Here is a 14,891-nt window from a genome sequence, read left to right on the forward strand (position 1 = left end):
AAAAATCTAAATAATGAACGAAATTAAAGTTTCAAAAGGGAAAAGAACAATAAAAGTACATACTCTTATGTTCTTATACTAAATCATAGCATACAGATATTAAACACTGTGTGAGAATACAATTATTAATTAACTTAGATTGCCAGAGAGCAATATTTACCTAAACTATTTTCAGGGTGAAAGCTTTTTACAATAGCATGTTGAACATGTTTATTAAGACTGATAAGCTAGTTGAGAGTACAATAAAACTTTATGAGTGGGTCAATATATACCTGGACAACTTTCTTTGATCATTACTTTGTTAGCCTTACCCAGCTCTGGTACAAAACAGCAAGCAGAACAGGCTATGAAATAAGGTAAGTTTATGGATAATATATCTTTGTTACTTTCATGTTTCCAAGTAATTAACATATTCCCTTAAATTTATGTTAGTACTATTTCTGTCTGTCTACACTTGTTTAGAGTATCAAAATAACAAAATTTAAATAACTCCTTCTGTTCAAAGAGAAGAAAACATTTCCATTTTTTTAAGATCCAAGAATATTTTCTTTGTCCAGCTTTTCATTCTAGCTTTTTTAAGACTTAATTGGCATCATAACAGGTTTAGTTAAATTACTTTATATAAAAAAGCATAAAGATCAAAATATTTTGTAATATAGAAACATACTCTAATTAGGTATGATTAAATATATTTCATCTAAGAAAATATATATAGGCAGAGTAGAGTGCTACATTCATAAAACATTTAATCTTTCTTAGCAGATATTTTAAAGATCATTCATCAAACTACTATTTAATAATGTATTGCTGATTTTGAAAATAATATACAAAGAACATCATTATATAATTTCCCTAAAAATATGTTGCTCAAAATTACTGGATTTAAAATATTGTCACTGTAATCACAATCTAGAACAGTGTTTCCCAACCTTTTTTGTGCCATGCCCCACCTTAACCTTTCTAAAATTTTTATGTCCTCCTCTATGTAACATACATAATTTTTAACATTAAAAATTGATTTGTTCACTTAATAAACATAAATGATAGGTTCTAGGAAGAAATCACTATGAAATTGTTAACAAAGCACAGTGAGTAAAATTTCAAAACATATAATGAAAAACAGAAATTTAAATTCCAAATAATTTTAATACAGATTTTTCTATATTAATTCATTATTTTAATTTAGTGTGATCCTTGCGCTTGATGCTTGCTGCACAGAGATTTTATATTAGGTTCCAATTTGGTTAGCTTTAGTCTCAAGTCTCCATGTTGTGTTATATCCAGCCGCTTTCTTTTTTTTTACCAGTAAATCATTTACCAGCACTAAATCCACATTCAGCTAAAAATGAAGATGGAAACAGTAGCAATAGTTTTCTTGCACATTTGGTTGAATTTGGGTATTTGATTTCTGTTTCCTCACAAAGCCATGCCATCGCTCCTTTGATATTAAATAAAGCTTTAACTGACTCATCATTTTGCAATTCTGCGAGTTCTTGATACTGCATATTTGATATATCAGACAAATCCACTAACATTGGCTGCATCATCCATGTTGGGAAATCAATTTGTTTTAAATCAGAAAATCTTTCTTTTAAATCAGCCGAAAGAATATTCAAATGATTGACAATAACAAGTAAAGCGGTATCAGTTACTTCACATTTTTGGAGCCAATGAAACTGTTTAAAGTTTTTGTTGTTAATATGGTTTCTGACATAACTCAATATTGGTAATGAAACCAAATAGCTTTGCTTTTGCATCGACAAGAGTTTTATTTGTTCCTTGAAGTTGCTTGTCTAATATATTTAGTTTTTCAAAGATATCGGCTAAATAACTCACAAATGCTTTACCATCTATTGTTAACAGATACTTCATTTCAGGTTTGTCACTTAAAAAATCACTAAGAGTATCAAACAGTTCCATAAATCTTTTCAAACAGTTTCCTTTAGATAGCCATCTTACTTCAGTATGAAGTAAAAGTCTCAGATGGTCTTCATTTTGTTCTTCACAAAATAGCTTGAAAAGACGCTCACATTTGGCACTAGCTTTAATAGCATTAACACACTTTATTACTGTATGTAATACTTCATTCAGAACAGGCGAGATGTTTTTATTTATTTATTTATTTATTCATTTCTTTAGAGAGGAGAGGGAGAGACAGAGAGAGAGACAGAGAGGAGAGACAGAGAGAGAGAAGAGGGAGGAGCTGGAAGCATCAACTCCCATATGTGCCTTGACCAGGCAAGCCCAGGGTTTCGAACCGGCGACCTCAGCATTTCCAGGTCGATGCTTTATCCACTGCACCACCACAGGTCAGGCCAGAACAGGCGAGATGTTTTTAGCTACCAAGTTTTCCCTATGAATAACACAATGCACAAGAATCATTTCTGGATTCGCATCTTTCATCAATTTTAAGCAGCCATTTTTCTTGCCCATCATATTGGGAGCACCATCTGCAGCACAAGATGTTATATTTTTCATTGGTATATCATTGACATCTAAGTAGTTTTTTAGCTTATTATATATATATCTTTGGAGGTAGTGGTGCTTTCTAATCTTTTACAGAACAACATTTCTTCAGCAAAATGTCCTTTATCAATATATCTTACGTAAGTTATCAATACTGCCTCACTGTCTCTCAAAGTTGATTCATCCATTTGCAAGGAGAATTTTCTTGTTTTCAGCTTTTCAATAAGTTGTTTTTCAATATCCTCACTCATTTCGTCTATTCTTCTGCTAACAGTATTGTCACTAAGTGGCATAGCTTTTACATCTTTGTCATCTTTTTCAAGAACCATTTTAAGAAATGCTAATATTGACGGTTTTATTAAATTCTCTCCTATAGTGTGATTTTCTCCAGTTTTAGCGATGAATAAAGAAATTTGATAACTAGCCTCAAGAACACGATTATTAGTTGAAGTATGAGCAGTAAATAGAGACTTTAATGTTGTTCTTTTTTCAAAATTTTTCTTTAAAGTTTTAAAGTAACTCAAATCTGAATTAATATGAGCACTATGTTTTGCCTTCAAATGCGCCTCAAGACGACCTCGTTTCATTGATTCGTTGGTCAAGCATTGCTGGCATAAAAGACAAAAAGGAATCCGCTTATCGTGAACAGCGGGTATGAACCCAAATTTTAAATATTCCTCCAAATATTGATGAGTTTTTTTCTTGCTTGCACCACTCATTTTACTATTTGTTATAAGAAATAAAAATAAGATCAATTAAAAACTAATATTAAAATATGTGTTAAAATATATTCAATGTGACATAGAGTAAACATATACTAAAAATTCATATTTATTTAAATGTATATAACACATTTACTACACTACCACTGCAAATCAAAAGGTATCTATATTTTTTCCACTTGACAAAATTTTCTGGAAAGTTATGCTTCTAAAATTAAAATTGTCATGCATGCACTATTATAGCCCCAATAATATTTATAAAATATTAGTGCTTTCTAGCCCCAATGCAAGAAGTACTTAATAAAGAGTTTAATATTGATAAAAATAAAATCAAATACTTACCAATTATATTTATACAATATATATATGTATATTTATTAAACCAACGAGCTTTTACAACAGTTTTGACTGACACTTATTTCAAATTAACACCAACTGAATGATGTGAAACACTACAGAAGTTGCGATGGGCCAATTAGGTGAGAATAACTGCGTTGAGTTTTTAAAACGTCCGGAGTTCCCCGCTGCAGATGGCACACTCCATGGTGAACCCAGGACGAAGTTTACTTGACGACGCCAATCATCCAGTTGATATTTTGGTCTCGTCAAATGAAATTATATTTAATAATTATTTACCGCAATTATTTAAGAATTGCATTTTTTGTTAAATTTGGCACTGATATCTAGCATTGCATTTAAATGGCCCGGGGCAAAAGAGTTAAAGTTGTGTCGAGTCCATTTTCAAATTGCCCCCCTTAACTATTGAATTGCCCCCCTGTGGGGCGTGGGCCCCACATTGGGAAACACCAATCTAGAACATATGAACTGATTATTTATGACTAGTCACATGAGTATTTTAATTTTAATACATTAATTTTGTTCTAATTTTCTAGATACAAGAGCATTGTTTCATGACAATATGTACTTTTTAGACTTCTCTTAACAACAACAACAAAAACAGTCATTTTTATAGGCTTCTTGATACCAAAGTAAGATATTACTTTGAGTGAGTCTTAAATTTAATTAAAGTTTAATATTAAATGCAACTGTCATCTCTTATATAACATTGAGTAACTAAGCTTCATTTTCTAAACAGCTTTATATATCACCTTATAAGTTTAGGTTACATTTAGGTTGTCTGAATGTTACCAATGCAATAGGCAGCTTACATAACTCTTAATTACAATATGTTAATCATTAAGTATTCATTAATAAGTATATTTTAAAAATGGAGATTGTACTTAGTGTCAGGCTTTGATCTGCTTTCATGATTCTTGCTTTCTAAATATAACAGTCTGGCTCTGGCCAGTGATTCAGTGGCTAGACTGTTGACCTAGCATATAGAAACCCTGGGTTCGATTACCAGTCAAGTCACACAGGAGAAATGACCATTTACTTCTCCTGTCCTTCTTCTTCCCTTTCTCTCCCTCTTTCCCTCCCACAGTCAGTGGCTCCATTTGCTTGACCATGGCCCTGGGCACTGAGGATAGCTCTGTTGGAGTACATCAGCTAAAAATAGCTCAGTACTTGAGCTTTGGCTCCAGATGGGGTTGCCAGGTGAATCCCAGTTCTGGTGCATGCGGGAGTCTTCCTCACTATCTTCGGTCCTCCCACATAAAAAAAATGCAACAGCCAATAGAGGAAATTTACATATGCATAAATAATTAAAATAGAGTTTCTATGTGATATGGTAAATTGGAAAAGATATACATTCACTCTGCCTACAAGAATAGAAAAAGACTCACAAAGAAAATCACATTTGAACTGGGCAGAAATTGGAACTAACCTCAAAGAGCCGATATGGAAAAACTGATGAAAGATTAAATAGCATGAACTAAGAAGACATGGTATCTAAAAATGATGTTGCACTTGTGCTGGTAGGATGAGGGTGTAATTCTGAAATTAATTTGGTTATAGAATCAATAAGACTTGTGGAATGATTGAATGTGCTAGAATGATATGGAAGAGGGAAAAGAAGTTTTTAGGTTGAGACAATTTGGTATATGAATTAACATAGTTTGTACAGGAAGAAGGACTAATGTGAGAGTTCTTCCAAGAAATATCTGATATTAAAACCAGTAATTTATTAAAGTGTTTTCCATGGATATTATAAATTATCATCTGAGTATATGCCATTGAATTAAGATTTATATTAAGATTATAGAACACAGAAAAGCCTTAAAAACTTGAGACTAGAAAAGATGAGAGATGTATGGTCAAACTAAATTAAACAAATAAGCTTTAAGATAATTACTAGAGGCCTGGCTAGATAGCTCAATTGGTTATTAGAGCATTGTCCTGACACACAAAGTTCCCAGGTCAGAGTACATAGAAAAACATATCTCTCTCTCTGTCTCTCCTTTCCTCTCTCAAAAAAAGAAAAGAAAAGAAAAAATGTGGTGGTGCAGTGGATAAAGCATCGACCTGGAAATGCTGAGGTCGCCAGTTCAAAACCCTGGGCTTGCCTGGTCAAAGCACATATGGGAGTTGATGCTTCCAGCTCCTCCCCCTTCTCTCTGCCTGACTTTTGGTGGCACAGTGGATAAAGCATCGACCTGGATGCTGAGGTCGCCAGTTCAATACCCTGCACTTGCCTGGTCTAAGGCACATAAGGGAGTTGAAGCTTCCTGCTCTTCCCCCATTTCTCTCTCTCTCTCTCTCTCTCTCACTCTCTTTCTCCTTTCTAAGATGAATAAATAAAAAAAAAAAAAAGAAAGGGCCCTGGCTGGTTGGATGTATGGTAGAACATCAGCCTGGTGGGTGGAAGTCCTGGGTTCGATTCCTGGTCAGGTACACAGGAGAAACACCCATCTGCTTCTCCACCCTTCTCCTTTTTTCTCTCTATCTCTCTCTTTCCTTCCCACAGCCAAGGCTCCATTGGAGCAAAGTTGGCCCGGGCGCTGAGGATGGTTCCATGACCTCCACTTCAGGCACTAGAATGGCTCTGGTTGCAACAGAGCAACGCCCCACATAGGCAGAGCATTGCCCCCCTGGTGGGCATGCCAGGTGGATCACGGTCAGGCACATGTGGGAGTCTGTCTTTCTGCCTGCCTCTCTACTTCTCACTTCAGAGAAATAAAATAAAGAAAGAAAACAATAATTACTAGAGAAGAGTACTCTCTGCATACTAACTCAAATGCATAATGATATCTTAAAGTAAATATATATTTTATATAATATATTTTATTTGCTATTTGAGAAAATAACTTGAAGGTCATATAGTTTGAATCTTTTTGTAAAAACAGCAACCCTCAAATATATACTGCATATATAAAATATGTATATTTTTCTATTTCTTATTTATATATATTTTATATTTATACTTTTATTTATGTTTTATATATTTTTCTCATATATTTATACTTATGATCATTCTTTGATATGTTTAAGAGAAAACTGAATTTGAAAGACAATAGCTATAGCAGGAAAAACTAGAATTTTTACTTTGAAGTTCTTAAGAAAAAGGTGACTAACACTGTTTCCTTCATAGACTGTACCTTTGTGAGAATTAAAAAACATAGTGCAAATGTGAGGATTTTTTTACTTGAAAAATGCTTTAAAATGAGAAAGCAAGATATACTTACTTGGAGATTTTTTTCCTTTTGTTTTCATTTTAGTGTATTACTATAATGCTCATTTTGAATTCACTCTTTTTACTTCAAGCTGAATGTCTCATTTACATATTTTCCGATGTATATTATTTTAGATTATAAATTTATGGAGCTGTTTCCAGTTCTGCATGTGTTGTGCTTAGCTCAAAAAAGTTTATATAATTTTAAGATAACAATGGTTGTTTTTTTGTAGTTATATATTTTACATTTTAAACATGTTATCTCTCCCTTTTTTTAGATGGCAAGGAAAAAGTTTAGTGGATTAGAAATCTCTCTGATTGTGCTCTTTGTTATAGTTACAATAATAGCTATTGCTGTAGTTGCTGTTTTAGCAACCAACACATCTGCTGTTGAAGGTAAGTGTTGTTAAAAACATTTGCGCAATACAAAGTTAAGATAAAGTTTACTGCCTAATAGTCATGGATTTGGAAAAGTAATTCATGTGAGATAAACATTGTAAAAAAAAAGAACTTGTGTAAGTTGCTTATTTACTATAACATTTTTATCCATTATATTCCAGTTATTCTAATGAAAATCCACTTTAAGTAAGGAATTTTTGTGCCTTCACATTAATGGCTTTCCCCACATTGAGTTGCTTTAGAAATAGCAATGAGACAAAGGAAACAAGGTGTTAATGGGAGGTGACATAACAGTGAGGCTCTTCCAAACAGTGGGAAGACCTGGGTTTATACTCTGGCTTTCAGACACTTCAAAGGAATAGAGGTGGAATATTTTGGGGAACAACCTCTTTGTCTTAAGTTCCATTTTGGAGAGAATGGGATGAGAGTGGTTGTATAAAAAAAGGAGGAAAGGGGAAGCAAAGCTTGAAGTGTATATCTTCTTTGTAAATTATCTAAGAGTTGCATAGTACTCTCTAGTCCACCTAACCTACTTTCTCTTTTCAACATTCTATCTTGACCAAATTAAAACTAGAAAGGATGTTAACAAATTATCTTCAAGATAACCATAGTTATCATTTTCTACTGCTGCTATTTTGTTTTACCTTCTTTCAGTAAACCAAAAATTTACTACATTGTGAAGCAATCTGAGGTTTTGTTTTGTTTTGTTTTGTTTTGTTTTAGTGAGAGAGTGAGACATAGACAGAGACAGACAGGAAGAGAGAGATATGAGAAGCATCAATTTATAGTTATGGCACTCTTAATTGTTCAATGATTGTTTCTCACATATGCTTTGTCCAGTGGGCTCCAGCCAAACCAATGACTCCATGCTCAAACCATTGACGTTGGGCTCAAGTCAGCAACAATGGGGTCATGTGCATAATCCCATGCTTTATAGCCAGTGATCCCGCACTCAAGTAAGCAGGCTCAAGGTTTAAATCTGGGTCCTCAGCATCCCAGGTTGATGGTGTATCCACTGCACCATCACCTGGTCAGTTGTGAAGCAATCAATTTTATCTTACCCATAGCTGATGGCTAGAAAGTTCCTATTTTTAAACAGAGTTGGAGTTTATTCTTTTTGAAATTTCCTCCTTTTTTTCTATTTACTTCAATGTATCTTTATTCTTCTATTTTCCCTTTTCTTTTTTAATTTTTGTCTCCTTCTATACATTCTTTTCCCATCCATGTTGTTTCATTCTTTCATCTATACAATCCAAATTGTAAACGTGGTGAGAATGTACATTTTGTTTCCCATTGAATCTATTTCAAGACCCTCTGTGAATACATTTTGTTTTTCTGAAAAACCAGCCAAACAGAAATCCACATAGTCAATTTTTATTTTTATTTTTTTATAATAATTTTATTTTTTTAATGGGGCGACATCAATAAATCAGGATACATATATATTCAAAGATAACAAGTCCAGTCCAGGTTATCTTGTCGTTCAGTTATGTTGCATACCCATCACCCAAAGTCAGATTGTCCTCTGTCATCTTCTATCTACATTTCTTTGTGCCCCTCCCCATCCCCCTTTCCCTTTCCCTTTCCCCCCTCCCCCCCGTAACCACCACACTCTTATCAATATCTCTTAGTTTCACATTTATGTCCCACCTACGTATGGAATAATGCAGTTCCTGTTTTTTCTGATTTACTTATTTCACTTCGTATAATGTTATCAAGATCCCACCATTTTGCTGTAATGATCCAATGTCATCATTTCTTATGGCTGAGTAGTATTCCATAGTGTATATGTGCCACATCTTCTTTATCCAGTCATCTATTGATGGGCTTTTTGGTTGTTTCCAAGTCCTGGTCACTGTGAACAATGCTGCAATGAACATGGGGCTGCATGTGTCTTTACGTATCAATGTTTCTGAATTTTGGGGGTATATACCCAGTAGAGGGATTGCTGGGTCATAAGGTAGTTCTATTTTCAGTATTTTGAGGAACCACCATACCTTCTTCCATAATGGTTGTACTACTTTACATTCCCACCAACAGTGTATGAGGGTTCCTTTTTCTCCACAGCCTCTCCAACATTTGCTATTACCTGTCTTGTTAATAATAGCTAATCTAACAGGTGTGAGGTGGTATCTCATTGCAGTTTTGATTTGCATTTCTCTAATAACTAAAGAAGATGAGCATCTTTTCATATATCTGTTGGCCATTTGTATTTCTTCCTGGGAGAAGTGTCTGTTCATGTCCTCTTCCCACTTTTTTATTGGATTGTTTGTTTGTTGTTGAGTTTTATGAGTTCTTTGTATATTTTGGATATTAGGCCCTTATCTGAGCTGTTGTTTGAAAATATCATTTCCCATTTAGTTGGCTTTCTGTTTATTTTGTTATCAGTTTCTCTTGCTGTGCAAAAACTTCTTAGTCTGATGTAGTCCCATTCATTAATTTTTGCCTTCACTTCTCTTGCCTGTGAGTCAAATTCATAAAATGCTCTTTAAAACCCAGGTCCATGAGTTTAGTACCTATGTCTTCTTCCATGTACTTTACTGTTTCAGGTCTTATGTTTAGATCTTTGATCCATTTTGAGTTAATTTTAGTACAGAGCAACAAACTGTAGTCCAGGTTCATTCTTTTGCATGTGGCTTTCCAGTTTTCCCAGCACCATTTATTGAAGGGGCTTTCTTTTCTCCATTGTGTGTTCTTGGCCCCTTTATCAAAAATTATTTGACTATATATATGTGGTTTTATTTCTAGACTTTCTATTCTGTTCCATTGGTCTGAGTGTCTATTTTTCTGCCAATACTATGCTGTTTTGATTGTCGTGGCCCTATAATATAGTTTGAAGTCAGGTATTATAATGCCCCCAGCTTCATTCTTTTTCTTTAGGATTGCTTTGGCTATTCGGGGTTTTTTATAGTTCCATATAAATCTGATGATTTTTTGTTCAGCTTCTTTAAAAAATGTCATTGGAATTTTGATGGAAATTGCATTAAATTTGTATATTGCTTTGGGTCATATGGCCATCTTGATTATATTTATTCTTCCTAACCAAGAACAAGAAATATTCTTCCATCTCATTATATCTTTTTCGATTTCTTTTAAGAATCGTTTATAGTTTTCATTATATAAGTCCTTAACATTTTTTGTTATGTTTATTCCTAAGTATTTTTTTGTTGTTGTTGCAATCGTGAAGGGGATTGTTCTTTTGAGTTCATTCTCAAATATTTCATTGTTGGCATATAGAAAGGCTATTGACTTCTATATGTTAATTTTGTATCCTGTGACCTTACTGTATTGGCTTATTTTTTCTAGTAGTCTTTTTGTGGATTCTTTGGGGTTTTCGATGTATAGGACCATATCATCTGCAAAAAGTGATACCTTTACTTCTTCTTTTCCAATATGGATGCTTTTATTTCTTTGTCTTGTCTGATTGCTCTGGCTAGAACCTCTAGTACTAAATTAAATAAGAGTGGAGAGAGTGGACAACCTTGTCTTGTTCCTGATTTAAGGGGGAAAGCCTTCAGTTTTGTGCCATTTAATATACTGTTAGCTGACGGTTTATCATATATGGCCTTTATCATGTGGAGATATTTTTCTTCTATACCCATTTTGTTGAGAGTCTTAAACATAAAATTGTGTTGTATTTTATCGAAAGCCTTTTCTGCGTCTATTGATAAGATCATGTGGTTTTTGTTCTTTGTTTTGTTGATACGGTGTATTACGTTAACCATTTTACGTATGTTGAACCATCCTTGAGATTCTGGGATGAATCCCACTTGATCATGATGTATTATTTTTTAATATGTTGTTGTATTTGATTTGCTAGTATTTTGTTTAGTATTTTAGGATCTGTATTCATTAGAGATATTGTTCTGTAGTTTTCTTTTTTTGTGCCATTCTTGCCTGATTTTGGTATGAGGGTTATGTTGGCCTCATAAAATGTGTTTGGAAGTATTGCTTCTTCTTCAATTTTTTGGAAGACTTTGAGTAGAATAGGAACCAAGTCTTTTATGAATGTTTGATAAAATTCGCTGGTATAGCCGTCAGGTCCTGGACTTTTATTTTTGGGGAGGTTTTTAATGGTTTTTTCTATTTCTTCGCTATGAATAGGTTTGTTTAGGCTTTCTCCTTCTTCTTGACTCAGTCTAGGAAGGTTGTATTGTTCTAGGAATTTATCCATTTCTTCTAGATTGTTGAATTTAGTGGCATAAAATTTTTCATAGTATTCTACAATAATTCTTTGTATATCTACGGTGTCCGTGGTGATTTCTCCTCTTTCATTTTGGATTTTGTTCATATGAGTTCTTTCTCTTTTTTCCTTGGTAAGTCTTGCCATGGGTTTGTCAATTTTGTTGATCTTTTCAAAGAACCACCTCTTTGTTCTATTAATTTTTTCTATAGTTTTACTGTTCTCTATTTCATTTATTTCTGCTCTGATTTTTATTATCTCCTTTCTTCGGCTGGTTTTGGGTTGTCTTTGTTCTTCTTTTTCTAGTTCCTTAAGGTGGGAAGTTAAGTGGTTCACTTGGGCTCTCTCTTGTTTGTTCATATATGCCTGAAGTGATATGAACTTCCCTCTTATCACTGCTTTTGCTGCATCCCATAGATTCTGATATGTCTTATTGTCATTTTCATTAGTCTGTATATATCTTTTGATCTCTGCATTTATTTCTTCTTTGACCCATTCATTTTTTAAAAGTATGTTGTTTAGTTTCCACATTTTTGTGGGATTTTTTTCCTCTTTTTTGCAGTTGAATTCTAGCTTCAAGGCTTTATGATCACAAAATATGCTTGGTACAAGTTCGATTTTTCTGAATTTGCTGATGTTTTTGTGGCCCAACATTTGGTCAATTCTTGAGAATGATCCATGTACACTGGAGGAAAATGTATACTCAGTCACTTTGGGATGAAATGTCCTGTAGATGTCTATCATATCCAAGTGCTTTAGTGTTTTGTTTAAGGCCACTATATCTTTGTTGATTCTCTGTTTAGATGACCGATCTAGAGCCTTCAGCGGTGTATTGAGGTCTCCAAGTATGATTGTATTTTTGTCAGTTTTTGTTTTAAGGTAAAAAAGTAGCTGTCTTATATATTTTTGTGCTCCTTGGTTTGGTGCATATATATTAAGAATTGTTATGTCTTCTTGATTCAGTGTCCCCTTAGCCATTATGAAATGGCCATTTCTGTCTCTGAGTACTTTTGTTGTCTTATAGTCAGCATTATCAGATATGAGTATTGCTACGTCTGCTTTTTTTTGGATGTTATTTGCTTGGAGTATTGCTTTCCAGCCTTTCACTTTGAATTTGTTTTTATCCTTGTTACTTAGATGAGTTTCCTGTAGGCAGCGTACAGTTGGATTTTCTTTTTTAATCCATTCTGCTACTCTGTGTCTTTTTATTGGTGAGTTTAATCCATTTACATTTAGTGTAATTATTGACACTTGTGAGTTCCCTATTGCCATTTTATATCTTGTTTTCTGTTAGTTTTGTGTCTTGTTTGTTCCTTCTCTTTTTTTTTTCTATCTTTTGTTTTTATTTGGTTGTATTCCATACATCTTTCCTCTGTTGCTATCTTTTTTATCTCCTGTGCTTCTGTGGTGGTTTTTTCAATGGTGGTTACCTTTAAGTAATGAAAAGGATTCCTACCCTGTTCATTGTAGCGCACTATTTTGTGAGTACTTTTGCACTCCATCGTCCTTTGCTACTGTTAATTTCCATCTTCTCCCCCCTTTCTTTTTGTTGTTGTCACCGTTTAAATTTGGTTTTATTGTGTTCTTCTTGGAGCTTTTACTTGTGGCTTTGTTTTTTTTTTTGTTGTTGTTCTTTGTATCTGATTGGAGAACCCCCTTTAGTAATTCCTGGAGTGGGGGTTTTCTGATGATAAATTCCCTCATCTTTTCTGTATCTGAGAATGTTTTTATTTCTCCTTCATATTTGAAGGATAGCTCTGATGGTTATAGTATTCATGGCCGAAAGTTCCTCTCTTTCAGGACTTTAAATATTGGGGTCCACTCTCTTCTAGCTTGTAGAGTTTCTGCTGAGAAATCTGATGATAATCTAATGGGCCTTCCTTTATATGTCGTATTCTTCTTTTCCCTGGCTGCCTTGAGAATTTTTTCTTTGCCATTGGTTTGTGCCAATTTTATTATGATGTGCCTTGGAGTAGGTTTTTTGGGGTTATGAAAACTCGGAGTTCTATTTGCTTCATGAATTTGAGGTTTTAGTTCTTTCCACAGGCTTGGGAAATTCTCATCTATTATTTGTTTGAGAATGTTCTCCATTCCATTTTCTCTCTCTTCTCCCTCTGATATACCTATTATTCTTATGTTATTTTTTCTGTTTGAGTCAGATAATTCTTGTAGGGGTATCTCATTTTTTTAAAATTTTTGAGTCTCTTTCTTCTTCTCTCTGTTGTGCCTCAAGTTCCTTGTCTTCTATTTTACTAATCCTCTCTTTTATCTGGCCTGTTCTATTAGCCAAGCTTGTTACCTCATTTTTCAGCTCGTGATTTGAGTTTTTCATCTTTGTTTGATTTGTTTTTATAGTTTCAATTTCCTTGGACATATATTCTTTGTGTTCATTGAGTTGTTTTCTGAGCTCCCTAAATTGCCTTTCTGTATTTTCTTGTATATCTCTGAGTAATTTTAGGATTTCTATCTTGAATTCTCTGTCATTTAGCCCGAAGGTTTTCAATATATTAAATTTTTTCTTCATAGATTTTTCCTTATCTATCTGTGTTACCTCTCTTTCTTTTTTATCCATGATATTTGATTTTCTCTTCCTTAATGGCATCTGAGGGTGGTTTTTTTGATAGTATTAATGAGATTTAATAAAGAATAAAAAGTTAAAAAAATAAAAAAAATAAAAAAGTTGGGTTTTTTAAAATTAATAAGGAAATAAAGAAAAATAAAATAAAATTAAAAATTAAAAAAGAAGAAATTATTCCCCTCCTCCTTTTTTTCTCTCCTCTCCTCTCCCCTCTTTCTTGAGAAAATCTTGTGGTGAACTGTGAATTATATTGTACTTAATAGAAAAAACAATACCTGTAATGGAGGGCCTGAATTGGGGAAAAGTAATAAAGGGGAAAAATAAATAAATAAATAAATAAATAAATAAATAAATAAATAAAATAAAAATTAAAAGGGGGGGTATGGACCCACAAAAAGCAAAAAATAAAAAAATTTGGATTAAGAATAAAATGATTTGCATTTAGGTGTTGGTTGACTAAGAGTTATGATGAGAGGAATAAGAGGGAAACAGGAAAATGGGGCGACAAATTAAAAAATTACTGTTGTATTTAGTGGAACAAGAGCTTGATAAAATGGAGAGCCAGGGATGGCAGCACTGCTAGTGAGTTAAAAAGGTGAAGTAAACCCCCCCCCCAAAATGCCACAAACATAAGTTTGAGTCCCAGATAAGATAATTTCTTTGTTATTGAGGTTTGAATGAGAGGAGACATAAAGGAGAAAGGAAGGAACTAATATAGAGGGAGAAAAGAAAGAGAGAGAGAAAAAAGAAGGAACCACTAAAAGAAGAAAAAAAAAAGAGTAGGAAGAGAGAGAGAGAGAGAGAGAGAGTTAAGGGTTTTGGAGTTCAACCCTCATAGAGAGAAAGGAAGAGGAAAGAAAAGTAATGGGAGATGTAACACTTAAGGGTAGTGTAGTTCAAGGAGAGGAGAGAGTAAGACCAGTAGAGAGTTAAACGACCAAACTGGAGGAGGAAAAAAAAATCAAGAATGAA

General features: G+C 33.6%; 1 protein-coding gene across 3 annotated transcripts in view; it reads left to right on the top strand.

Moving 5' to 3' along the window:
• The first annotated feature begins 280 nt into the window (after window positions 1-280).
• The window catches only part of SI (sucrase-isomaltase), a 136,350-nt gene continuing 121,739 nt past the window's right edge, over window positions 281-14,891 (top strand). For 2 of the 3 annotated variants that reach the window (XM_066347495.1, XM_066347498.1), the window contains exons 1-2: window positions 281-356; window positions 7,038-7,155. In XM_066347495.1, the coding sequence (XP_066203592.1) occupies window positions 7,038-7,155 (118 nt within the window). In that variant the 5' untranslated portion in view covers window positions 281-356. Of the gene's footprint in view, window positions 357-4,093; window positions 4,178-7,037; window positions 7,156-14,891 lie in introns of those variants that run through there. The other variant, XM_066347497.1, reaches the window with a different exon arrangement.

The sequence above is a fragment of the Saccopteryx leptura genome, chromosome 8 (genome assembly GCF_036850995.1).
Source record: "Saccopteryx leptura isolate mSacLep1 chromosome 8, mSacLep1_pri_phased_curated, whole genome shotgun sequence".
NCBI classification, from domain to species: Eukaryota; Metazoa; Chordata; class Mammalia; order Chiroptera; family Emballonuridae; genus Saccopteryx; species Saccopteryx leptura.